Here is a 27791-nt window from a genome sequence, read left to right as displayed (position 1 = left end):
ATCAGTGAGATCTTTACCTTTGCTACAGTGCCGTTCAAATCAGCAGAGTCGTTCTTCATTGCATACCACTGCAGTCTTTACATCATTCAAATCAGAGTCACGGTTTTCAATCTAACATTAACCTTAAGGTACAAACAAGATTTCATCAAAGAAAATAACAGTCGTTCGTTACCACAATTATACTCGTTTAAAAGAGGGTAGAGAGTATTTATTAGGACTTAAGGTAAGATTTAAAGTTACCCGGATTGTTATGGTACTTTCAAGCTCTACGAGATCGTCGTGTCTTTTATCCAGTGATGGACTTCAATGTCGGATTCAGAGACAACTGGAAGTATTTGAACTGAAATTAAAGAATTTCATGAAAATGGTTAGAGATTTTCACGGCAAAAGGCTCTTCCGCAGCTATGTAGAAGAGACTGAGTTTCTATGCGTTGTTACCTCTCGCCGTCTGAATATGAGCCCGCCAATGGACAATGAATAAGGTACTGCAGCGATATAAACTACCTCACTTAAGGAGCACAGAAATTCCTAGCTGCCCCCTTCCCTCTTAAAAAAATCCTTATTAGGTCCCCTCAGTTCTGTAACCACTTCTGAGTATTAGAAAGCTGTTTCTTATTGGTTGTTTGATTAAAACCTTTGCCAAGTCAGATGTGCTTGCTCCATTCCCCGCTGGGAACGTCTTTACGGGTGATGGACACAGCTACAATAAACGATGGCTTGACTGAGGCTTGCTTGGTTTTATGGGTGCTAGATCCTCTTGCAAGATACTTGGGACTTCGTCCTTTTCGGTTTGATTCTGCCTTTCTGCATGTTCCTTGGCTGGTTTCAGTAGTATGTGCTTCCCTGAACGCAACTCATCATCTTCATAGCCTTTATTTCTTGGGTCTCCTACAAATGTCCTCTGCATTTTGAGTAACCTTCTGTAGAGTGTTCCAAAAAGTGAATATTTTTAAACAAATCATTTGACCTGTAACCCAGATTTATCACTTTCGGGTTCAGTTTTTTCTTCGCTCATTAAATTCCTTCAATTTTCAATCTACCACGTTTCATATTTTGTTCTTTTTTAAAGTCCTTTTACTAAACCGTGGTTTCTGGACGAAGTCATTCTAAGCCTTAAAAATTATTTATTAAAAGTAGATTTGGAGACCTATTCTGAGAAAGAAGTTTATAGGGCATTGCACCTTCTGCCCTCTTTCTGGTTCTTTCTTTAGAAACTTACCCTCTTTATTCAAAGTTTTAAAAGTTAACATCAATTAACCGCTGTGTTTTGGGAGAGCACAAGTTAAGGTGTGTTCCGTGTTTCGACTTCTGATATATTCTCACTGCATCTCATGGCGTCAGCTGAAATATTGTTATTAGAAATAACTGCCTCTTGCTCCAAATAGTTAGTTACAACTTTTCCTCGCAAAATTAAAATACTCAACACGCTTTACAATTAATCACTTCAATAGCTCCTTATTTTAAAACGCGGCCAGCTGATGAATGGAAAGACCTTACCCATTTGTGTTGTACAGCTCTTTACAACTTTCAACGGCTGGGGCTTGATTTTGAAAAGAAAATCAGAGAATAGAAATTAACTCGTTCACTCCCCTCCAAATCGCCGGACTATCTTGAAGAAGACCAGCAACGAAAATTTCGCGACCTATACCGGATGTGACTACAAAAATGATACACCATCGTGATAAAAAGAAAATAGTTTAACTCTCCATAAATTTTTTGTCCTTAAACCCAATATGAAACATATATGAAGGAAAAGCAAACAAAACAATACAAGTATCAACAAATAAGGCCCCAGTCATTACCTGTTGCTTAGGGAAGGGGTGGGGGGAGGAGGAGACGGAAGATTTTGGGGGGAATCTCATTGTTTTCAGGGGAAATGATGAGAGATCAGTCATCGCCAACAGAGTATGAGGGAGGACTACAGAAAATTGACTGCCAGGTAAAGGGGCGGGGAGTAGGATCATTATTAAATATTAAAAAGCCTTACGGGGGGGAGGCCATTACATTGGCCTAGGACGCAGAGGCCTAATGGTTAGTGCGCTAGACTCTGATGAGTAAGGCGCTGCAATCTGATGGTTAGTGCCCTTGGCTCTGATGAGTAGTGCGCTAGACTCTAATGAGTAGTGCGCTAGACTCTGATGGTTAGTGCGCTAGACTGTGATGGTTAGTGCGTTAGACTCTGATGAGTAGTGCGCTGCACTCTGATGAGTAGTGCACAGCAGTCTGATGGTTAGTGCGCTAGACTCTGATGAGTAGTGCGCTAGACTCTAATGAGTAGTGCGCTAGACTCTGATGGTTGGTGCGCTAGACTCTGATGGTTGGTGTGCTAGACTCTGATGGTTAGACTCTGATTTAGAAGAACACTTACGTGTTTTTACGTCTTCGGAAGAATTTGCTTCACAGCAACATTTAGATTTGCATTCCTCGTAGGCTGAGTTCCTGGTCACATTCTGGCACGACTCGCTTAAGTTACTTTGAAAAGCTTTGTTGAGCTGGAGGATAAAAAAATATGATAGGATCGCTAATATGACAATCACAACTTTCCTTTATTAAAATTAATCTTATAACCCAGCCATTAGTTTTTGCGAGACTCTATTTGTTGGTAATTTAATGTAAGTAAGTAAGTAAGGACTTTATTTATAGAGGGGGACACGTAACAGCTGAAAAACTGACAGACCTGTGGCCCTCTAACTAGATTATACAGCATTACAAAAAACTGATAAATAAATAAATATATAAATAATTACAAAATTCTATGATAGAAATAGTCACGTCACATGGTACAAAATCACCAGACAGTTATCACCATATAACCCCCATCACGTAAATGTTTACCTTTGTCACAGAACTTTTCAGATCTGAAAGAACATTGCTTGTACTGTTCTGTATTGCCTGTACCTAGTTAGAGCACAAGCGAAGACTTTCAAGTTTAAGAGAGAATTGCATAATTGAAAAAAACTCGCATTCTGACTGGTTAACGAAGCGAGGTATTTAGCGTTCAATTGGGAGTTGAAAACGAGGCTAAGCGATACTGTTTCGCATCTCTGGTTTTGCACTGAGGGTAACAAAAACGACTGCTGTTTTCTTTTTTTCCTATTTTTATCCAATGCGGACTTCAATGTCTTATTCAAAGGCAATTGGAGGTATTTGAGCTGAAATTAAGAAATTCGATTGGATGGAAAGGAATTGAATGCATATATAACAAATCCTGTGTGGTTTATCTAGATGAACATTAATTGGATGGGTCTCTTAATGCAAACCAATACTTTGCTTAATTATTTCCAGTGGTGTATCTAATGAGCAAGGTAGGTCCCTAGATCTCGCCTTTGTAAGACTTTTCTTAAGTCAATAAACTTCAGGTTTGCGGTAATTCGTGAATTCGAAGAGTCTATATGGCATTAACTTGTTCCTGTTAACAGAAAATCGGCCATACAGGTATTCTTAACTTGATTCAATTTACTAATCAGAGAATGTTTTGAAATACATTTGATAATAAAAATTAACGGTAAAAAACTACGACGTTTCGAAGTCTGCATGACCTCATTATCAAGTAAAATGTTAAAACTGATGTAATATTGTAGCTCAGAGATTATATACAAATAAAATGTGATAACTTCATTAGAATAATGAGCGTTCATTGTTATTGGTGTTTAGCATGTCAGATCGTGCAGTATATGTTTAAATAAATACTTTTGCACGTATTGAGTCAGACTGCGTGTTTAGCTTTGGTTTTTGTTCGCGAATGAATAACATTTCGTGAATTAGGCAGTCCATTTTCCCGCGGCATTTCTTGAGAACGGAAAACATTTTCTCTAGGCTAGTGGACGCTACACTGTGGGCTTCTTTCAGATGCTTGCCAATGACAGAGGCTTTATGTTCTTCTATGCGTTGATGAAGATGGGTTCTGTCCTCGTGTACCGGTTCACGAGAGCCGATACAAAAGACCGAACAATACACAACAGCTAATCAATGACTCCTAAACAAAGAAAGAACAATGGTAATTCCCTTGTGAACCGGTACACCAGGACAGAACCTGAAGATGGCGTGTGGTATAACCGATATAATTCGTGCGATGCGGATTATATCGGTTATACCACACGCCATCTTCATCAACGCATAGAAGAACATAAAGCCTCTGTCATTGGCAAGCATCTGAAAGAAGCCCACAGTGTAGCGTCCACTAGCCTAGAGAAAATGTTTTCCGTTCTCAAGAAATGCCGCGGGAAAATGGACTGCCTAATTCACGAAATGTTATTCATTCGCGAACAAAAACCAAAGCTAAACACGCAGTCTGACTCAATACGTGCAAAAGTATTTATTTAAACATATACTGCACGATCTGACATGCTAAACACCAATAACAATGAACGCTCATTATTCTAATGAAGTTATCACATTTTATTTGTATATAATCTCTGAGCTACAATTTTACATCAGTTTTAACATTTTACTTGATAATGAGGTCATGCAGACTTCGAAACGTCGTAGTTTTTTACCGTTAATTTTTATTATCAAATGATTCAATTTACACCACGGTAATTTAATGATAAGTTGGGCAGGAAGGACGACCCAGTGAACAACGTGAACAGTCTTTATTTCTAAACTCGAGCACGAGGAGCTCGCTCTTAGTACCTACAACGTGTTGCCCGTAGCCCGGTTGTAGTTTCTCTCAGAGGGGGCCTAAGTACGGGTTACGGGCCAACAGATACACCAAGTACCGCAGAAACTCGCCCAACACGTACCTACTTAGACATTCTCATTCTAAGCGATGTTGTGATGGCTCTAAAAACAAAAACGAAAACTGCAACTAATCATACATTTCAGGATGATATGAACTTGACTTTTAGGATGAGCGTAAAGGCGTTAGAGGCCCATGAGCCCTTAATTGCTAGTTGCTTGTCTCCAATCTCCTTAGCAGGAAAAGACAAGATTGGCGAGTATGTCTCCTGAAGAGCATTTTTTTATTTAACCCTTACGAAATATTTCACATATGCCTGGGAAGATAGTCGTGAAAGCTTACTCGTCCGCAGAACTGACGCTTTCTTATGTATCAATTTACTTTTTCCTTTTAGATTTTCAAAATTCGCAGAGTAAATTAATTGCCTCACATTTTCTGTCTTGTTCCCATCTCATAAATATATGAAAAATAAACTTGCTGAAATTGCTGAGGTCAATCATGATCAGGATCATTCTAATGAATTATGAGCTCGATGTGAGAAGAGCCTTTTAATGAGCAAAGAGGGAAATGTCTTGAACATGGAAAAAGCGTGGATGGCGGCGTCTTTATTAAAGTACCTACGGTGTTCATAGTAAAGTTATCAGTGAGATCTTTACCTTTGTTACAGTACCGTTCAAATCGGCAAAGTCGTTCTTTGTTCCATCTACTGCAGCCTTCATATCGTTCAAATCAGAGTTGAAGTTTTCAATCTAACATATTAAGATAAAGATACAAAGAGTAACTTCGTTTAGCATTACAGAGTTTTAAAGCTGACGTTTCCAGCGTTATCCCTTCGTCTTTCGCCCTGACGAAGGGCCATGAAACGTCAGCTTTGATTCTCTTAACAGTTGCCAGTTTACGAAATCAACTCAGTTCATAAAACCAAAATTTACCATGTTACTCCAACTAATGCCTTACCCGCAGTTTCTTTAGAAACTCATCCTCTTTATTCGTTCAGCATTGTTGGTTTTTTTTATTTTTATTCAGTCAGAAGTTTACAGTCTCGATAGTCTGCGGTAATCTTCCTCATCCTTGGTATTAGGAAAAATCTACGAGCGTCCTCAGGGTTCTATCACAAATGCAATCATCTGATTGGCTGCGCCACGTGCTATTTACTCCGTGAAAAATGAGTGAAATTAACACTAAATTAACAGGAAAAAATGCTGTTCAAATCAAAAAAGGTTTTCACCAAATCAAAGACCGAGAAATCCTACTTGAAAAGTCTAAGTTTAGTCATTGTAACCCTTAAACGTGGAAATTGATTATTATCGAGACATTTCTAGAATCCATTAATAAGTAAGAAACAGTACAATCTTTACCGTTGATACAGTCCCATCCAATTTTGCGGTCAGGTCGCTCTTTGTTCCATCAATTCCAGCCCTCAGAGAGTTCAAATCAGAGTTGATGCTTTTAACCTAACAGGAAGGTAAAGATACAAAGCATAGCTTCTCTCAGCGTATTTTTTTTTCCTTTCAGGTAAAAGCTTACACTCCGTTAGGGATGGTGAATAATATGAGTAGCCCTAAGTGTGAACCATTTGTATTATTGTTCAGCAACTAAAGCAATTTCATTATTGACATGCAAAAGAGAACCTGTCCTGTTTAACTTTTGCACCAATAGCAAAGTATGAACCCACTGATGGGAAAAGCAGCGGTATAAGCCACCTGACAGAAATTCCTAACTCAGACCTCTCCTCATCCCACCCCACCCCACTCACTCTCTTTGAAAAATCCTAACCATGCTCCTGAGTTCTCCATTCGATTCATAATAAAAAGGAGCACTTTCTCATCGTTTATTATCTTGTTTTTACCAAATCAGAAATATTTGTCCTATTCTCCTCAGACGAAATCTCATTGGGTGGTTGACTTTTAAGGCGACGATGCCCTGAAATAGAAACAATTTTCGTTACAGACATGGTTACCCTTTTTAAGTTGAGGCTTTGGAGTAAAATATCAGGAATTGCCAAAAATTTATGGAAAATTGACCACTTTCTTTTGAACATCCTTACCCATGACTTATTTTCTTAGACAATATCAACAGACTCACAAGGAGGGCAGCGATCAAAATCAAACACGTGACAATGGCCAGCCACAATAGACGATGGTTGGACTGTGGCTTGCTTGGTTTTGTGCGTTCTAGGTCCTCTTGCAAGATTATTGAGACTTCTACACTTTCGGCCTGATTGTGGTCTTCAGCATGTTCCTCATATGATTCCAAAAGTATGGGCTTGTCTGTAGGCAACTCGCCCTCTTCAAGGCATGTATTGCGTAAGGCTCGCACAATCGTCCTTTGCATTCTGGATGACTTCCTGTGAAGTGCTTCGAGAAGTGAGTACTTTTAAAAGAGATCAAATAATTAACCCAGGTTTATCACTGTTGGGTTTAGTTTGTGTCTACACCAGTTTACATCTATGACTTTTCATTTAACTATATCTCATTTTCTTCGCCATCGTTATCTCTGAAATAAAACCATGGTTATAGGATCAAGTATTTCTAAAAAGCTGGAAATTTATTCTGAGAAAAAAGTTAACATAGTTCTGCACCTTCTTCGAGGAATTTTTTTTTTCTGATATTGATTTTTATCGAGGAAAGAGACAAAATTTATGGGTATTTAGGGGAGCAAGAGTAAAGCTTTCAACTGACGAGCCTTTGGGAAAATAGTCAACAAGCTTTGAAATGTTTATCTTTTACCATCCTGAACAGATTTATAATCTTATTAATCATAACTATTACAATTTCCTCAAATGTGATTGGTGTATTAGCTGCTTTATCTTTCACTAATCATCCTGTAGAGTTTTGATCCGACAGTGTAATCCTCCGCAGCTCTGGATGAAGTAAGTCGTCGAAAAATATTGACGCAAGGACACCTCGTTGTTTGAGAACAAAATGCGTCCCCTCGATGACAAGAATGGGTTCCTCTGATATTTTTCTGCCTATTGGGCTTCACAATCAGCCAAAAGGAGCTTTCAATATATTCACACCGCTAAAACTTCCAGCAGCGCAATATAACACAATGTAGGTTGTATCTACATAAAATTTTCGGTTTCTATCGAAGGTTGTCAGTTTGACGGGGGCATAAAACACGATTAAGGTTAGGAAACTCAAAAAGCTTCCCCAAAGTATTTCAGCGAGCACTTGGTCAAAGCAGCTGCTTAAATCGTAATGTTGCGGTCTTCTAATTACCATGCCACACTCTCTGTTCATCGCACGTTGCTTTGGCTAAGCATATCGAAAAGTTCACAAAGAAACAGTATCTTCAATTTCTAACTGAACCAAACTCAGTTCGCGGTTGCGATATGCAAATTTTGCTTCAAATTCGTCCTGCTCGCGTAATTACGTGCCGTGGGTGACTTAAACGAGTGATACTTTTCTTTCATTTTTCTAACCCTCCACTAACAAAGGTCATATATCTGATTCTAGAATGATTACTGAGATTCCCCGAATTGGGCAGCAAGTTTAAAAGCAAGCAATAAAATATTGGACACAGTCTCTTACTGCTTAATAGTTGTACTAGAAGCTGCGCCATAACTCTAGAGGACGTAAAACAACACTTTGTAAAATAAATATGCTTTCCCCAGGTGACAAAGACGAGTTCTTCCGATGTCTATCCACCTGTTGGCTTTTCAACGGGCCAAAACATCAATTACTTATTTGATAAGCTCTAAGCTGAATACTCGTGGTGAGCACACACCGTGAAAAACTCAAGACCTCTTTCCTTTGGATATCGAATTTTTGACACCGAATTGTCTTTCTTAACTTTGCTAATCAGATTATGCGAAAAGAAACATTGCTGAGGAGAAGGAGAGATAATTGGCGGCACATGTTTACATATCACAGAATTTATCAGCCAAGTGACGACAGCCACATAAGTTTCTATTTAAAACTTTTGGTTTCTATCTGGGGCTGTTCATGACGAGGGCATAAATGCAACAAATTTCGAAGAATAAAATCCATATAGCTTTCCCGACGTATTTCAGTGAGTACTCGGTCAAAAACAGCCGGTTAAAGCATAATTTTTCAGCTCTCTAACTACCTCTCTCCACTCTCTTTACTTCACCCGTTCTTCCATCACTGATAGTCGCACGATACTAGGGGTAAGCATGGAGCTTTTACAGTGTTTTCTGGTGTTGCCATTCGCCCTGAACAGTGATAATTTTGTGCTTCAAACTCGTCTTTCTCGCAAAAACACGAGCTTTGGACGGCTTGGGCACGTAATATTTTATTTTCATTTTCTAACCCTCAGTAAACAATGGGAAGGTTGTGGTAAAGGCGGGATTCTTCGGATGGGAAAGCAAGTTTACAACTGAACGTAGAATCATTTAAGGATTTGTCTTCCTGTTTAACCTCTACGCACGTTATACGTTAGCGGAATAGAAAATAGGGTAAACCCTGTCTACGTTGTTAGACTGAAGGGCGCCCAGTTATTTCATTTTCCTCCCCTTTGGCGACCTTAGCGTCTCAGATTCCGTAACCTGCTGTTCTGAAAACCAGTAAGGCGTGGGATTGAAAAAAAAGTGAGTTGATGTCCTTTTCAGAACGAGGTACCGCACAACTTGAAGTTCTGCTCTATTGCAATCCGTGAGAAATAAATTGACACAGAAGCGTCCATTAATCTCACACATCGGTGTCTAAATATTCCTCCCGTGTTTCGACCGGTAAATCATTCTCATTGCTAAATCTTTACGTACCCTGGGAAAAAAATCTGTCCACGTGTTTCTATCCATGAGTTTATAAATGTTTACCTACTCTATTCGGGTTCAAGTTACCTTTATTTCCTTTCCAGTTGTTGCATATCAACACCGACAAAATTTCGGCTCCAGATATATTTCTACCATTGAATAAAGGCTGATAGTTTCGAAAGAAACTGTTTGGGGCTGCGTCGGTGGGAGTAACAAAATAATTTGGATATATCAACAAAGTTGAAATGGTAAATTAGCCACCGTAATGATTACAAAAGCTGACGTTTCGAGCGTTAGCCCTTCGTCGTCGCTCCTTCGTCGTCGCTCCTTCATCGTCGCTCCTTCGTCGTCGCTCCTTTAGCCCTTCGTCGGAGCGACGACGAAGGGCTAACGCTCGAAACGTCAGCTTTTGTAATCATTACGGTGGCTAATTTACCATTTCAACTTTGTTGATATATCCAAAATATTTCTACCATACCTCGTATTTCCTAGAGTCAGCTGAACTGTTTTAACTACATAACTGAACCGTGGACCTTAATTCATAACACTTGTCATTCTTAAATTTACTACAGTTTGTGTCTTCATGCGCAATTAACCCATTAACCCCTAAGATCTGATTGTTAATTCTCCCCCTAGCTGCTACTCATTTCCGTGTAATTTTGTTACGAGAATTTGTTGTTAGATCAAGATAAGTTTGAGTATTCTCATCACCTGCTTGCAGGATAATGTTTGGATATTTTAGGGAGAAGTTACATGTTAATCACTTCTGGGTTAAAAAGGTTAACGACTGAAGGGACATTTATTTCAATTTCAGTTCAAAACTTGTCGTAATTTCTGACTTAGATTGGCTATTGCATATGACTTAAGTAAAGTCCATCAATTTTTAATACTTCTCGAAGCACTTCATCCATCTTTTAATCTTTTCAAGTTTTCTTAAAGTCCGGAAACCCGTGGCTTTCCAAAACCTGAAAATCTTTTTGATGATTTTTTTTCTGGTGTGAAATTTTTTTTCTCAGTTCTTGCTTGGATTTTAGTAAATATGAGTCTGAAGTTCTCTGCTAACGTACTACTGAGGTAAAAAAATTTAATAAAGAAGATGTTTCCTTTACGATGTTGAATTGAGTACCATCACTGTCCACATTGGGACAAAATATTCCATAATTAGCGACTCTAATCTGAAAATGTGTCTTTAAGATAATAGCGACGGGATTAAGAGATACTTGGCCTAAAACGAGAATAAAAAAAAAAAGATGGAAAGAAAAAAATTTGAAGCATACCGAATGACCCTGGAAAATAAATTAATGCCTTGAACTTCCAAACTTTTGCCCCAAGAAGAAACTTCCCGTGTAAGAAGTTAACCCGAAAAAAATTTCCTTCCGGTAAAATTTAAATACAACTAAAACTAAAAATAAAAACTTTGCTATAGCTCAACCCATAATATTTTTTCCAATGATACTAACCCAAGGATCATTCAAGAAACATAACGCAAAATAGGTAGAAAATTATATAAGGTGGTGAAATACAGCATCAATAAAGAATGAACGCTTTTCTAGCGATGTTGTTAAATCCGATGTGGATCTCAACGACAGGTATGCAAAATACGACGGCACCAACAACGAGAAAGTGACGAAACAAAAGGAACATTATATAATATTTTTCAAACTGTCATTTGCGGGAAAAATTCTGTGACATTTCCAACCCGGCATTCGTGGGCAAACTGACGCGAAATCACCCAGATTAACCTAACTTCGAACGTAGAAACTGCATGGGCTCATCTTTCATTATCAATTTCGTACATTTCCATGGTAACTTAGCACTGTCCTCACATGTTGTACCAAAATTAAAAGAGAACTAGCGCCGTGGGAGACTGTGAATGAATCAGGACAGCTTAAGAAACGACGAAGGCGACGGCGTGGAGAGCGTCGGTTTAGAAAATAAACTTATGTTTTTACCTAAGAATCTGGCGATATTCCAAAGTCATTTAGTTTGTTTCTAACTGTCATAGCTATCTCGCAACTGGATATGGAACACAAAGCTAAATTAGACATAGAAATTTAAAAAAATCAACCGTCGTTGTTCACGTTCTGCAGACAACACAAAGTTTGGTCTTTTCACGTTGTTGTTTTGCAGAGATCCATAACGCACGTGCACAGCCACTGTTCTGCTCAATAAACATTTGTTTAGTGACGTTCTCGTTGCCGTTGCAGTCGTGACTTACGCCAGTCGTGACTGCTTGACCAAAAGTTACATCCGCAAATTCGCCACCTTCGAAGCCAAGTTCGTTGAGGCTGGGTCGAAAAAGAGAATTCGCTGTTTGTGCACTTAAAAATAATATGCCCATAATTAATTTTTCCACCTGACGGAGTGTTCAGAACTGTCAATCAACTTATAATAACAGAACATTGGCTGTGAACTTCACATCGACCAGCCCCAATGGAACCAAAAGTTAGTTCGCTAGTAATTAATTTTTATCGAGGACTTCTCGCTTCAAAACGTCTGCTAGAGCTCGCTGCATTGCGAGTTTCTTTCCTTTATCTTCGTCGCTCTTTGCAGCCGGTGAAGCGACCTGCTATCAAATCAGTGATAAACTACAATACACTCTCAGATCCTGCTGGTACCACCCTTGTCTTTTATTTTATACTTATTACAACAGAAGCCAAAGCATTATATACCTCTTACAAACCAACTCACCAAATGCAAACTAGGAAATAGCGCTTGGTGTACCTTAGTGCTAATCACATTAAGGACTATGAATCAGTATTTATCTCTATGATAGCCGATTAACGGATTATAACCTCAGAGGTGCCGATCAAATCAAAAACGCGCCGAAGTAAGTATGTCTGCTCTCCAGGTACACTGTAATCTTATCGATGGCAAACAGCGAGATGACATCGCCAGCTTTGAGTTTAAATAAACCAGCTGCGTTCAAAGTAGTTTCATAGCTTCTCTCCCTCTGTGGTTGTATCATTGTAATCCCTTTCCCGTTCACAAGAACCTCGACTCTGCCAACTTTGCGGTAATAAATTTGGGCGTAAATATAGTACCGTCCAAGGTTCATGGTACGTCATGTACCGTTCATGGTACGTCATACCACCCGTAAGATGACTGTATGGCGTACTACTCGACCAGTCTTTGAGCTCTGGAAGAAACCATATGTACAGATGAAAATGTGATCCTCCCTCGAAAAACTTTTCGCTTCTCATAGACCGACAAATATCCGAACATGTTTTCCTGCCAAATAGGGGCTCATGTCCTCCCAAAATTATCTAACGCGCGGGAAAATGTTCACAAACAGTTTAACGTGAACTGCGGGGGATGATTATCTTACAGAAAAAACAAGTTCTCGAAACAAATGAAGAAAACAGGACTCGTCTTTTGGATAAAATTTTAAGCGGACTATTGTCGAGGCTCGATTACCAGCCGCTGTTCGGAAACCGGAGCCCGCGCTCCTCCCCTAGAGAGCGGCGGAAATCGAGCCTAACTATTATCTCATTAGACGGTTAGTTTCCAAATACAGTGGCGGAAACTCAGCGGATATTTCTCAGATATACCTGGAGAATATTCGGACACGCAAAGCGCTCAGACCAATCACTTGTGAACAAAAAGTATTTCGTGGAACATAAAACCATTATATCTTCAAAATAGGGTATTTCTTTAATCATATCATTTTTCCTTTTGTTAGTTCTGTAAACAAAAGCTTTCAAACCTAGGGTGCGTACATTTTGCGAGTTGTAAAGTCTTTTTTTGTTAGGCGTTAAAAACCGACGGAGATCCATTCAGTATTTGAGAAAATTTTCTCTTTTAACTATAAGGAAGGTAATCCTTAACATTTTCAGAAGTATAAAACGGATATTTTAAACTTGCTCTGCGATACCCAGACGCTATGATACTAACCGACCGTCTAAATAAGACAAAAAATACCTGTGTTTGCTTGATAGGTCTTCCCACGTATGAAAGAGGACCCAATATGAGCGGACGGCTTATCTCGTCCCTGTTAACAGAATATCGTCCCTGTTGGTCATTGTTAACTTGATAAAATTTACACTATGATGGTTTAGTGATACACCAAGTACCGCAGAAACTCTCTTCTACCTACCCATGCTCAGACAATGTCGTAAGCGATGTTAGGCCCGGTTCAGACGCCGTACTTCAGCCGAGCCGAATCGAATTCAACCTATTAAGTTCATGTGAAGTACGGCGTCTGAATCAATTCGGAACGCCTAATTTAATTTAGATCGGCTCGGTCAATTAATCCCGCCTGACTCAGCCGGGAAGAACGGCTGTAGACCGGCTTTGATTCAGACGCCGTACTCCACATGAGCCGAATCAAATGCATAAATTATTGAAATTATTATAATGTATTTTTCATGGTGGTTTTTACATATGAGCATGCGTAAAGGAGTGTTGCGGAGGAAAAATGGCGGCTTGGCTGGCCTAGTTAAGTGATGTTGACAGATATTGAATGGGCGCCCTATTCTACGCCTTTCGAACTGACTGATCCTTCGCTCTGTTGGTTCTTTGGCCATGATGTCGTTGTCTTCTGCATCAGCGACGTCCTTTCCCGCCTCCTTTGTGTATCGCTCCCAAAAAAGAGCGACAGTATGGTAATCTGTGTTTTCTCCAAAAATTGAACATTTATTGCATATGGGAATTTCACATTTCAAGGAAATATGTTTGGTCGCGCCGAAACACTTACTGATCAACTGCCGCATTTTATTCGGGTACTTCTTTAGAGAAGTGACCAAATAAAATACTTAAAACTTCCTTACAACGACCACGCCATTCAAATAACTCTCGTCAGTTATTTATAACACTGCGCCGGCCCCGGCCACAAATTTACTTCAGTTAATTAATTTCGGCCGAAATAAGTTCGGCGTCTGAATCAATTCAGCCAGGATTAACTAATTAAGGTCGGCCTAAAGTTAAATTCGATTCGGCACGGCTGAAGTACGGCGTCTGAACTGGGCCTTATAGTTGCTCTAAAATCTAAGACCAAAACTGCAACCGAACACACGTTTCAGGATGATATAAACTTGTATAAAATTGGTCAGTATAAAAGTGTTAAAGGCCCATTAGCCCCTAATTACCAACCAATCATCTAAGGTTTCTGTGGCAGGAAGAGACAAGATGGGTGAGTATGTCTCCTGATCCTGGATGGGCTAGCGGTCCGTCAAAAGCTGGGATGAATGAGTAACTTTACGTAGAGATTTTCCACCGAAAATAACAATTTTTCTCAAACAACAAATATCAGTGATCTTTTCCTTTCTTTTAGCTTTATCCCATTTGCTGTGACATTCCCTTGGTTCCATGGCAAGTTGAGGTTCCTAAGCGGACACAAACATGATTGATCAGAATTTCATTAAAAGTAACCTCTTTCTGATCAGAGAGACTCATGTTTAAAAGCTATTGATGAATCTTCTTTAAAAGAGTCCCCGTTGGTTTCAATTGTGTGATCAAATCGGACATAGTAGAAGAAGGTAATTTGGTCATATCAACTAAGTTGAAATGGAAATTGGCCACCGTAAGGTGTTCAAAAGCTGACGTTTCGAGCGTTAGCCCTTCGTCAGAGCGAATGTTGAGAGTCATGATATGCAATTTTTATTTTTATCCTGTGGAAACTTTTCGTAATTGTTTTAGTAAAGGAGGAGCGATGGGCGAGAAAGCACGCTCATTTGCGACACTCATGCACTTTTTTATCAATTTTCTGGTTTTTTTAATTGTTTTTGCTAGGTTTTTTGCCAAATTGGCAATTGGCAGTTTGAATAAAAGATTTTGCCATTTTGCTTCGCATGCCCGCATTCAAACCAGCTTGCAGCTTAACTGGGTCAGCTCGTATAAATGTTGCTAATAAAAATAGAGATAAAGATAAACTTGATGAAATTTCTGGGTTTAGACAGGACCATTCTAATGGCGCGATGAGAGCCAATGGGGTAATATCTTAGACACGGAGGAAAGCCTGGAATGGGGTCTTTATTAAAGTACCTACATTATTCGTTGTATTGATATCAATGAGATCTTCACCGTTACAATAGTACTGTTCAGTTTGGCAAGGTCGTTTTTCGTTCCATCGAATGCAGCCTTCACATCAATCAAATCAGAGTTGAGGTTTTCAACCTAGCATAATGAAAAAATACATAACAGAAATTGTCAACTTAATATTTCTAACCCTTGACGATAGAAAAATGACTAGTTTTAAAATAAATTTCTACAGAGTATTAATCAAGAAACAATAACATCTTTACCTTTGTTATAGTCGTATTCAATTTGGCGAGGTCTTTCTTTGTTACATCCACTGCCGCCTTCATATCCTTCAAATCAGAGTTGAAGTTTTCAATTTAAAATATGAAGATAAAGATACAAAGCATAACTTCGTTCAGCACTACAGAATTTTAAAGCTGACGTTTCTAGCATTATTCCTTCGTTTTTCGCTTTGACGCTCGAAACGTTAGCATCGATTCTCTTGAAGATTGCCATTTTACAATGATATCAACTCAGTTGATAAAAACAAAATTTCCTTGTTACTCCAACCGAAGCAGCACCACGGTTTCTTTAGAAACTAACCCCTTACTCGTTCAGCATTGTTGGTTTTTTTTTTTTTTTTTTAATTTTTATACAGGCAGGAACTTACTGTTTTAAAAGTCTCAGGTCATCTTTCTCATCTTTGGTATTAGAAAAAACTACGAGCGTCCCAGGCGTTATATCACAAATGCTATCATCTGATTAGCTGTGCCACGTACTATTTACTCCGTGAGAAAATGAGCGAAATTAAGAGTAAGTTAACCTGAAAAGGGTGAGGAAAAATGCTGATTAACTTAAAAGAGGTTTTCACCAAATTAAAGAGCGACAGACTCTGCAAAAAAAAAACTTGAAAAGTCTAAGTTTATTCATTATAAATTATAGGAAATTGATTATTATCAAATGACATATCTAGAATCCATTAAGTAACAAACAATAGAATATTTACCATTGATACAGTCCTATTCAATTTTGCGATCAGGTCGCTCTTTGTTCCATCGATTGCAACCCTCAAAGAGGCCAAATCAAAGTTGATGTTTTCAACCTAACATGAAGGTAAAGATACAAAGCAAAACTTCGCTCAGCGTATTTTTTTTTTCTTTCCGGTAGAAGGTTACACTTACGGTAGTTTTCGGTCGTCTTCCTCTTTACTTGGTCTAAAAGAAATCTACTAGCCTTCTTAGCACTCTATCACAAGTGTGAGTAATCTGATTGGCTATAGCTACTCACTATACACCACGTGATAGTTGGTGATTAAAGAAATTAGCCCTATTTATAAGAAACAATGAAATCCTCACCGATGTAAAAGATCTCTTCAGTTTGGCAATATCGTTCTTTGTTCCATTTACTGCGGCCCTCAACTCGTTCAAGTCAGAGTTTACGTACTCAACCTGACACGAAAGTAAAGATACAGAGCGTAACTGTGTTCAGCATTATTTTTATTGCTGTTTGTGTTTTTTGTTTTTTTTTTTACAGTGTTGACAATCTCTGGTCGTCTTTCTCATTTCCACTAATAGAGTAAATCTACTAGCGTCTCTAGCGTTCCATTTCAAACGTTGCAATCTGATTGGCTACGCGACTCACTGTTCACTCCGTTAGAGATGGTGAATAAAATGAGTAGCCCTAAGTGTGAACTATTTATATTTTTGTTCAATAACTAAAACAAATTCATTATTGAGATACAAAAATTAGACTGTCCTGTTTTTAAGTTTTGCAACAATAGCAAAATATGAGCCCACTAATGGGCAAAACAGCAGTGAGGCACTTTGGGGAAATTCCTAACTTCAACCTCTATTAAAACTATGCTCCTGAGTTCTCCATTCAGTTCATAGTAAAAAGGAGCACTTTCTCATCGCTTATTATATTGTTTTTACTAAGTCAGAAATATTTGTCCCATTTTCCTCTCACGAAATCCCTCTGGGTGGTTGACTTTTAAGGCATTGAGGCTCTGAAATAGAAACAGGTTTTAAAGTTTAGGTTTTAGAGTAAAATATCAGAAATTGTGGGGGTGTAGTCTGATCGTCCGCGTGAGTGTAGTCCTGACAAGGACTGTTGTCGGTGGTGGTGACTGACGTTTCGACAACCTGTGCGGAAGTCATCATCAGAGTCAAGTGAATGATTGTTGTCGGTAGAATGTTCTTATTCCAGTTTGTGTAAAATGATCGGTTAGTTTTGCCGTGATGTTATTGGCTGTAAGACTCAAGTGACGTAAGTCGGTCGTGAATGGTCTGTTTCAATCTGTCGGTAACGTTAGGTCGTTCTTTTTCGGTAGTTTGTGATGTTTATGTCGTTAATGAGTCGTTTGTATGGAGCGGGTAGTTGTTGACATCTGTTTAGGGGAGTCTGTTCTAAGTTTGTAAAGCAGCTTTCCAGAGTCAGTCGTTGAAAATAGTCAGTGCTGTAGGTTAGGCATTGCGCAGTCCCAGTCAATGTTGTGGTTGGTAAGTCGATGGTGTTCAGCAATGTGATTGCTGACATCACCTTTCCTCGTCGTTCGTTTGTGTTCAGTCAGTCTCGTTGTGAGGTTTCTGCCAGTCTCACCGATGTAGGAGGCTTGGCAGTCGGAACAATTGATCTTATAAATCGCTCCCTGTCTGTTCCTCGATACCGCTACCGACAGACGACATCATGGACTTGCTAAACATTTGCCTAACGTCTACTTACTTTCAGTACAATGGTAAACACTACAAACGGTTACACGGCACTGCTATGGGGTCTCCAGTTTCTGTTGTTATAACAGAAATTGTGATGCAGAACATCGAGGAACGCGCCCTTTCGACTTGCCGACAAACGATACCGCTTTGGTTACGTTACGTTGACGACACATTCACCGCCGCTAGACACGACGAAATCGATGCATTCCACCACCACCTTAACGAGCAAAACACTGACATACAGTTTACCAGAGAAGTCGAAGAAAATGGCAAACTTCCTTTTCTAGACTGCCTGGTAAGCCACAACGACAACTCATTACGGACGACAGTTTACAGGAAACCGACACACACCAACAGATTACTAGATGAGTCATCCTACAACCCTACATCACACAAAGCCACAACTATCAGAACTCTAACACGATGCGCGCAACTACTATGCGACTCGACAGACAGTTTATCCGACGAGAACAAATACCTTCACCGTGTTTTTTCGACGAACAACTACAACAACGACTTCATCCGACGAAACACTCACCGACCCACTACCACTACCGAAACAAACGTCACCGCAACCCCTACGACTACAGCAACCATACCGTACATAAAAGGCATGTCTGAAAACATCTCGCGCATCTTACTACCCTTCAATGTCCGCGTCGCCCACAAACCCACCACCACACTAAGTCAGTTACTAACCAACGTTAAAGACAAAGACGAACCGAGGAAGAGACAGGGAGCGATTTATAAGATCAATTGTTCCGACTGCCAAGCCTCCTACATCGGTGAGACTGGCAGAAACCTCACAACAAGACTGACTGAACACAGACGAACGACGAGGAAAGGTGATGTCAGCAATCACATTGCTGAACACCATCGACTTACCAACCACAACATTGACTGGGACTCTGCGCAATGCCTAACCTACAGCACTGACTATTTTCAACGACTGACTCTGGAAAGCTGCTTTACAAACTTAGAACAGACTCCCCTAAACAGATGTCAACAACTACCCGCTCCATACAAACGACTCATTAACGACATAAACATCACAAACGACCGAAAAAGAACGACCTAACTTTACCGACAGATCGGAACAGACCAATCACGACCGACTTACGTCACTTGAGTCTTACAGCCAATAACATCACGGCAAAACCAACCGATCATTTTACACGAACTGGAATAAGAACATTCTACCGACAACAATCATTCACTTGACTCTGATGATGACTTCCGCACAGGTTGTAGAAACGTCAGTCACTACCACCGACAACAGTCCTTGTCAGGACTACACACACCCGGACGATCAGACTACATTTTTACATGTTACCCCCGGGTTCAAGCCATTTACTGCATATCAGAAATTGCAAAAAGGTTTTGGGAAACTAACCACTTTCTTCTGGACATCCACACCCGTGACTTATTTTCTTGGACAATATCAGCAGACCCACAAGGAGGGCAGTGATAAAAATCAAACACGTGACAATGGCCAGCCACAACATACGATGGTTGGACTGCGGCTTGCTTGGTTTTATAGGTTTTAGGTCTTCTTGCGGGATTCTTGGGATTTCTTCATTTTTGGTGTGATTGTGGTCTTCAGCATGTTTCTCATATGATTCCAGAAGTATGGGCTTGTCTGTAGGCAACTCGCCTTATTTACTGCCTATATTTCGTAAGTCTCGTACAATCGTCCTGTGCATTTTGGATGACTTCCTGTGACGAGTTTCAAGAAGTGAGTATTTTTAAAAGGTATCAAGTAACCCAGGTATATTATTATCGGGTATAGATTGTGTCTACACTAGTTTAATGACCTAGTACAAATAAGACCAAGTACAAATAAAAACTGATATGGAGCCTTTCTGAGTAAGAAGTTAGTATGGTTCTGCAGCTTCTTTACAGAAAATGTCTTTTCTGATATCAATTTTCATCGAGGAAAGGCACAATTTTCAAATGACATGAACAGTTATAACAGTTACAATTTCCTCAAATGTGAGTGGTGTATTAGCTGCTTTATTTTTCATTAACTATTATTAGTATATTTTAGCTAGAGATCTAATCGGACAGTTGGCTGTAATCGGACACCTATAATCGGAGAGTTAAAGCAGCCAATCATACTAAGTCCACCCTGCCATATCTACCAATCACAGAATTGATTACAAGGACCATAGCTACAGCCTCTAGCTTTGAAAAACCTGAGGAATTTTACGAAAGGGAAGAATTTTTTTACTATAGAATATATCACCACTGCAGATATTTTTATAAATAGATGCATTTGTTTTTAACGGAAATTGTAATGGCTTTGATTTATTGATAAGAGGACTTTGTGTTATCCAACTCGGTCTGTAACCATACTCCTCCTGATTGACAAATTAGATCGATCTTCGTATGATTACAGACCGAATTGGACTTCACTCGGTCCTATTACCGCTGTAAATCACGAGAGCGGGGTAATATTCTTTCTTTTTCTCCTCACTACAGGACAGTGTCCGTCAGAGAGGAGAAGATGGATCCCAATCGAATGTTATCTTTGGGGCTCACAAATGAAGACGAAAAGCAGCCGCAACAGTCAACAGGAGTCCAGAAAACGGAAGTCAAAAAGCATTGGGCGGTAAAAATGAACATGATTTGGTGCTAAGAAAACAAAAAACTTATTGGAAGAAAAGAGGAGAGGGAGGGGTAATGCACCAATAAATGTAAAACGTAAGTATCCCCTGGAAGGCCAAAACATGTAGTCCAATGTCAGACCCCGCAGCGAGTTCATTGTTATATGCCTTTCGTCTTTTTTTGTAAAGGGCGTTTAGAACATTTATGCCAGTATGTGGTTAATGATCTCTTACACAATGTTGCCATTTCGACCAGATTAGAGTAACTTCAAGAACCTTGATACGATGGTGAACTAACGACGTAAATGGTTGCAAAATACTGACGTAAGGGCACTTTTGGGCACCTCGTAATTTGAAAACAAAATGCGATCCTTTGGTGGCAAAGACTGGTTTCTACTGGGCTTCACAATCAGCCAAGAGGAGCTTTCAATATATTCACGCCGATAAAACTTTCAGCAGTGCACTATGACACAAAGCGGGTTGCTTCTGTATAAAATTTTCGGCTTTAACGCGGGCTTTCAGTTTGACGAGGGCATAAAACGCGATTCAAATAAGGAAACTCATCAGCTTTCTCAAAGTATTTCAGCGAGCACTCGGTCAAAGCAGCGTGATTGTTTCAGTCTTCTAGTTACCACGTCACGCTCCTCTTTCTCTGATTTGCCTGCTCATCCAAGCATATAGAAAAGTTCACAAAGTGACAGTATCTTTGATTTCTAACCAAACCGTTGCGACATGTTTTGCTCCAAATATATTAGCATTGATGTTTGTAAGCAATTGCGTGATTCAATTGTTCAACCATTATACGAGTACTGCGATATTGTATGGTCCAATTTATATAAAACATACTCGGATAGGCTTTTAAGATTACAAAAACGAGGTGCTCGTATTATCCTTAATCCTTAAGCGTAAGATTGGAGATGTAAGCTCTAAACAGCTCTTTAAGGAGTTAGGTTGGTTACCACTAACTGAGAGATGGACCTTCCACAAATGTCTTTAAGTTTTCCGCCGCACAAATGGTTTTTGTCCATCCTACTTATTGAATTTGTTTTCTCGTAATTTGAATATACTTAATTGTACTACTGGGGGACATAGTGATATTCATTTGAATAGGATTTCATCTAAATCAGGAAGTAGATCATTTTCTTATACAGCTGCTGAGCTTTTTAATGACTTACCAAATTATGTAAAGAATTCTGAATCAATAAGGAGTTTTACTTCAAACTATTGGTTTGAGAAATGATTCTATGTAATTTTAGTTGTATATATATTTAACTTTTGTACTTATTTACACAAATCAAAAAATCACTAGAATCTGATATATACATGTAGTTTGTTAACTCGAATCAGTGATACACAAAGACTACCCTCAGATCTTACTGGTACCATTCATATCTTTTATTTCATATTTATCTCAACAGAAGTCAAAGCAATCTCCTAGCAATATATAACACGTACAAACCACTTAGCCTAAAACTCAACCATGTGTTTTGCTATGATAGCCAAGTAACGGGTGGTAACCTCAGAGGTGCCGCTCAAATAAAAAACACACTGAAGTAAGTATGAATGCTCTCCAGGTACACTTCAATCTTATTGGTGGCATACAGCGAGATGGCATCGCCAGCTTTGAGCGGAAATAATCCAACTGCGTTCAGAGTAGATTCATAACCTGTTCTCATCCATGGTTGTCACATTGTAATCGCTTTGCCATTAAGAAGAACCTCGACTCTGCCAGCATCGTGGTGATAAATTTGGGCCTAGTTATAGTATCGCCCAAGGGATAGGCACAGTCAGACTTCCGTCATGGTACATCATACCGCCCGTAAGATGACTGCATGGCGTACTATTCGACCAGTCTTTGCGCACTGGAAGAAATCGTAAGTACAGATGAAAATGAGATCCTCCTTCTAAAAACTTTTAGCTTTATCGCAGACCGACAAATATCAGAGCATGTTTTCACGCCAAATGGAGGCTATTGTTTTCAATATCCTTTCAAGAATATCTAACGCACGGAATAATGTTCACAAACAGCTTCGCGTGAACTTCGGGGGATTACGGTGCCCAGTAAGGGACTTCAGATGAAAAACACTTTTTATCTAGCACTGCCACTTATTCATCTGGCACTGCTACTTAATAAGTGGCAGTGCTACTTATTTATCTGGCACTGCCACCTATTTATCTGGCACTACTACTTAATAAGTGGCAGTGCTACTTATTTATCTAGCACTGCCACTTATTTATCCGGCACTGCTACTTAATAAGTGGCAGTGCTACTTATTTATCTGGTACTGCTACTTAATAAGTGGCAGTGCCACTTATTTATCTGGCACTGCCACTTATTTATCTGGCACTGCCACTAATTTATCTGGCACTACTACTTAATAAGTGGCAGTGCTACTTATTTATCTGGCACTGTTGTAAGTTGCAGTGCCAGTTATAAGTGGCAGTGCCAGATAAATAAGTGGCAGTGCCAGATGAATAAGTAGCACTGCCAGAAAAATAAGTAGCACTGCCAGATAAATAAGTAGCACTGCCACTTATTAAGTAGCAGTGCCAGATAAATAAGTGGCAGTGCTAGATAAAAAAGTAACACTGTTTGTTACGTAAAGTGTTTTTCATCTGATGTCCCTTACTGGGCACCGTAGGGGATGATTTATTTACAGAACAAACACGTCCTCAGAACAAACGAACAAAAAAAGTCTAATTTTCTGTAATAACGGCAAAACTTTCTTTCCTCTTGAATAACATTTTAAGCGGACTATTATCGTATTAGACTTAAGTTTCCAAATACAGACGCTATCATACTAACTTACCGACCGTCTAAATTAAATAACACAAAAAAATACCTGTGTTTGCTTGATAGGTCTTCAAACCAATGAAGATGGACCCGATATGAGCAGACAGCTTATCTTGTTCCTGTAAACAAAAAATCGTCCATGCAGGTATTGTCAACTTGATTCAATTTACACCATGATAATCTATAGTGGCTCTAAAATCAAAAACCAAAACTGCAACCGATCATACGTTTCAGGATGATATAAATTTGACATTAAAGATGAGCGTAAAGGCGTTAGAGGCTCACTGGCCCTTAATTGTCAGTTGCTTGTCTCCAGTCTCCTTTGCAGGAAAAGACAAGATTAGTGAGTACGTCTCCTGAAGGAGCATTTTTTTATTCTACCCTTACCAAATATTTCACATATGCCTGGGAAGATAGTCGTGAAAGCTCACTCGTCGCAAAACTGACGCTCTCCTGTATTAATTTGCTTTTTTCTTTTAGACTTCCGCACTTCGCAGATTGAGTAAAAAAAATTGCCTCCCACTTCCTGCACTGTTACCGTCTTCAAAAAGTTTGAAAAAAAAAAAAACTTAATGTAGTTGCTGAGGTAAGTCACGATTAGAACCATTCTGATGCCAAGAGGGTAATGTCTTGAACATGGAAAAAGCCTGGATGGCGTCTTTATTAAAGTACTTACGGTATTCTTACTTACTGCAGCCATTTTTTACATCTTTCAAATCAGAGTTGAGATTTTCAAGCTAACATTAAGATAAAGATACAAAACAAATTTCATCAGAGAAAATAACGGACATTCGTTACCACAACTATACTCGTTTCAAAGAGGGTAGAGGGCTTTTATTAGGACTTAAGGTAAGACTTAAAGTTACCAGGATTGTTATGGTACTTTCAAGCTCTGCTGGGTCGAGATAGTTTGGAGTTGTCAAGAAAAAAGAAATTGCAAAAAATCTAACTTTCTTCTGAGCATCCACATCTAAGACCAATTTTTTCGAACAATATTAGCAGACCCACCACTAGGAGGGAAGTGTTCATAATCAAACGCATGGCAATGGCCAGCCACAATAGACGATGGCTCGACTGAGGCTTCAAGTTGGTTTTATGGGTACTAGATCCTTTTGCAAGATCCTTGGGAATTCGTCCTTTTCGGTTTGATTCTTCCTTTCTGCATGTCTTAAGCTGGTTTCAGCAGTATGGGCTTTTCTGAAGGCTTTCCCGAACGGAATTGATCATCTTCATAACCTTTATTTCTTGGGTCTCCTACAAATGTCCTCTGCATTTTGGGTAACTTTCAGTTGGGTGTTTCAAAAAGTGAGTATTTTTAGACAAATCATTTGACCTGTAACCCATATTTATCACGTTCGGGTTCAGTTTTTTCTTCACTTATTAAAATTTTTCAAGTTTCAATCTACTACATTTCATATTTTATTCTTTCTTAAAGTCCCTGTCTTAAACCGTGGTTTCTAGAAGATGTCATTCTAAGCCTTAAAAAGTATTTAATAAAAGCAGATCTGGAGACCTATTCTGAAAAGAAGTTTATAAGGCATTGCAGCTTCTGCTTTCATTTTCACTTTTTTTTTTTCGAAGAGGAAAGAGACCAAAGTTTTACCACAGTTTCTTTAGAAATTTACCCCCTTTATTCAAAGTTTTAAAAGCTGACACATGTAATTAACCGCTGTGTTTTGGGAGAGAACAAGTTAAGGTGTCTTCTGTGTCTCTACTTCTTATATATATTCACTGAATCTCATGCCGTCAGCTGAAATGTTGTTATTTAAATAATTGACTCTTGCTCCAAATAATTAGTCACAACTTTTCCTCGCGTGGTTAAAAAACTCAACACGCTTTACAATTACTCAATTCAATAGCTCCACTGCGTGCACACAATGTTTATCTGACTGAAAGCGAAAACAACAATGTTTATGTCTTTGACATTGCACGTCCGCATTGAAGGCCTGGCCTATTTGTCCTTTTTGGCCCCTTTTTAGGACCCTCGTTTTGGTTCCCAAAACCATATATGCTATTCCCTGATGGAAGAACAAAGTTGCCGGGGGAAATATCTTCATGTCGCCAAAATGTTCAGTAGCGTTCGATCACACATCACACGATGTTTTACATAAAACTTTGGGTACCTATCTGAGGCTACTCATGACGAAGGCATAAAACGCAAATAAAATTCGAAATATGAAACTCATGAAGCTATCCCAGGGTGTTTCAGTGAGCATTCGGTAAAAACAGCCTTTTACGTCATAATTATTTGTTTCAGTCTTCTAATTACCATTTTTCTCTTTCTTTACTTCACACGCGCAGCTATTACTGATAGTCATTAAAAAAAACATTCGAGAAATTGTCTTCCTATTTAACCCTGGGTGTGCCATTCGATAATTATACTGAAAGCTGAACTAGAACTCTATATGACGTTAAAGAACACCTCTTAAGACAAATATGTCTTTCCCAAGTAACAAAGACGAGTTCCTCTGACGCATATCTATCCATGCTATTACTGAGCCTCTCAACAAGCCTAAATGTCTCTCGAAAGTATTCACTTATTTGATTGGCTCTAATCTGAATGTTCTTGGTTAGCACGCACCGGAAAGATCCCAATACATCTTTCCTTCGGAAATGGAATTTGTGACACCAAATTGTCTTTATTCACTATGCTGCTCATATTATGCAGGAGGTAGTTTGTTCGGCAGAAACAGGTGTTTTTAATGTCCTCCTAACGCTAACATGTTAAACAACACAGGTTGACACAACGCAGAATGTGTTAGCGGGGAGGTGCTTCTTGTAAAAACCAGTGGACGCGGAAACTTTTCAGAATGAGGACCTGCACATCTTGAAATGCAATTCTATTACAATCCGTGAGTTACAATTCGGTGCAGAAGCGTTTCTTCTGCAATCCCAGACACATCGGCGTCTCTATGTGTATCTCCCGAGTTTCTCCCAGTACATATCATTCTCTTTGCTAGCTGGATATTGAGCACTCATTGACCGAGTATCATATTGAGCGAGTCATGTTTCTATCAACTTGTTTATAAATGGATACCTTTTGTATTTTGGGTCAAGTTCGCTTCATTTCTTTTCTGGTTGTTGGATATGAACACAGAAAATGATTTCGCCATCTGATATATATTTACCATCATTTTGTATCTCAGAGAGTCAGCTGAAATCTTACTAATCTTTGGCTAACTAACTTAGCACAACTCTCCTCACTCATTTATGGCATAACTTTTTAACTTCACCACGCTTTTCTCTTTTCACCAGCTTCACCAAGCACAAGGAAAATCTGACTGAAAGCGATGACCATATGGTTTGACCTGTTGACGTCATGCGACACTCCTGATGGCCAGACCTCGAAAAACAAAGAGAGGATTGGGTTCTGGTCGCGACCCGACTTGAACGTATCACCTTCTTTTTCCGACCCATTCCAAATTTCCCCCTCTTTTCGCTACCACTCTAGTGTCTTTTACCATTCTGCTTCGATTACTACTTTTTGTTTCTTTCCCGTTCGTTTCGGGTGTGACAGTAAAGTAATTATACTAAATGAACATAGTAACCATCGCAGTGAGCATGCGCAGTTCAACGCATGCAATCGCGATAAGAGGAAGAGCGATCTGCCATTCATGATTTCCCTTTTCTCCTCAAATTATGACTGAATGCGCCTCCAAACGGTTTCATACAGCCCTGTTCTATGATCCACTGCCTTCTTTGTCATTACATTCTGAGGATTTGTTCGAGTATCTTCCGGGCGTTTGAAGTTTTAATCATGAAGGCTGAAATTGGAATAAACTGTACGATAGTAAGAACAAAAGTATTTTATTTTCTATTCTTTTACGAACCATTCCCAAAATGTGTCTACACCGAGTGCCATGGGATCATAGTAAATAGAGGGGATGGGATCAACAAAGGAACCTTATTATAATGGATAGTTTAAACTTAACTGACGTTTCTGCTTGGAGTTTAGACGTGAAATTATTCCCAGCTACATACATGAGCTCTCCAAGCTCGATTTGAAAGACCGTTTCTTTTTTCGGCCTATTTTTAAAATAGAATTTCAAAAAGGATGCCTAATAATATGAAATGAAATTCAGTTTCCAAGTAAAGTGAGCGTGCTTCATTCCTCGATTTTTTTTTAATCCTTTTTTTTTCTAAGATTTAAATATGAATTCTCTGAACTAAGTGTTGTAGCCTCCTTATGATTTAAGAAATTAGAAGTCAATGTTAGATCAAACAATTTCCCCAGATTGATATTTTTCTCTTCCCTTATCACTGACTACTTCAATAAGAGTTCATATTATTATCTCTTTTAGTCTCTTTAAGTAGAATAATGGTTAAG

The 27791-nt window shown here is 39.1% G+C and overlaps 2 protein-coding genes across 2 annotated transcripts; both read right to left on the bottom strand.

Annotated features, from left to right (window-relative positions):
- Window positions 1-1207: 1207 nt before the first annotated feature.
- LOC148729367 (uncharacterized) lies at window positions 1208-7012 on the bottom strand. Its single transcript, XM_088725136.1, has 5 exons — window positions 6760-7012; window positions 6528-6601; window positions 5335-5427; window positions 2369-2492; window positions 1208-1540 (listed from the first exon to the last, which is right to left on the bottom strand). The coding sequence occupies exons 1-5, from the start codon at window positions 7010-7012 to the stop codon at window positions 1494-1496; spliced, it is 591 nt and encodes a 196-aa protein (XP_088581262.1). The 3' UTR covers window positions 1208-1493.
- A 5192-nt stretch (window positions 7013-12204) lies between these two features.
- LOC148729366 (uncharacterized) lies at window positions 12205-27174 on the bottom strand. The gene is made up of 5 exons (XM_088725135.1): window positions 26698-27174; window positions 24141-24201; window positions 23514-23583; window positions 22445-22532; window positions 12205-12445 (listed from the first exon to the last, which is right to left on the bottom strand). The coding sequence occupies exons 2-5, from the start codon at window positions 24162-24164 to the stop codon at window positions 12205-12207; spliced, it is 423 nt and encodes a 140-aa protein (XP_088581261.1). The 5' UTR covers window positions 24165-24201; window positions 26698-27174.
- Between the last annotated feature and the right edge of the window lie 617 nt (window positions 27175-27791).

This window comes from Stylophora pistillata, chromosome 6 (genome assembly GCF_964205215.1).
Source record: "Stylophora pistillata chromosome 6, jaStyPist1.2, whole genome shotgun sequence".
NCBI classification, from domain to species: Eukaryota; Metazoa; Cnidaria; class Anthozoa; order Scleractinia; family Pocilloporidae; genus Stylophora; species Stylophora pistillata.
Note: the sequence above shows the minus strand (reverse complement) of the source record. Positions and strands in the feature narration are given on the sequence as shown.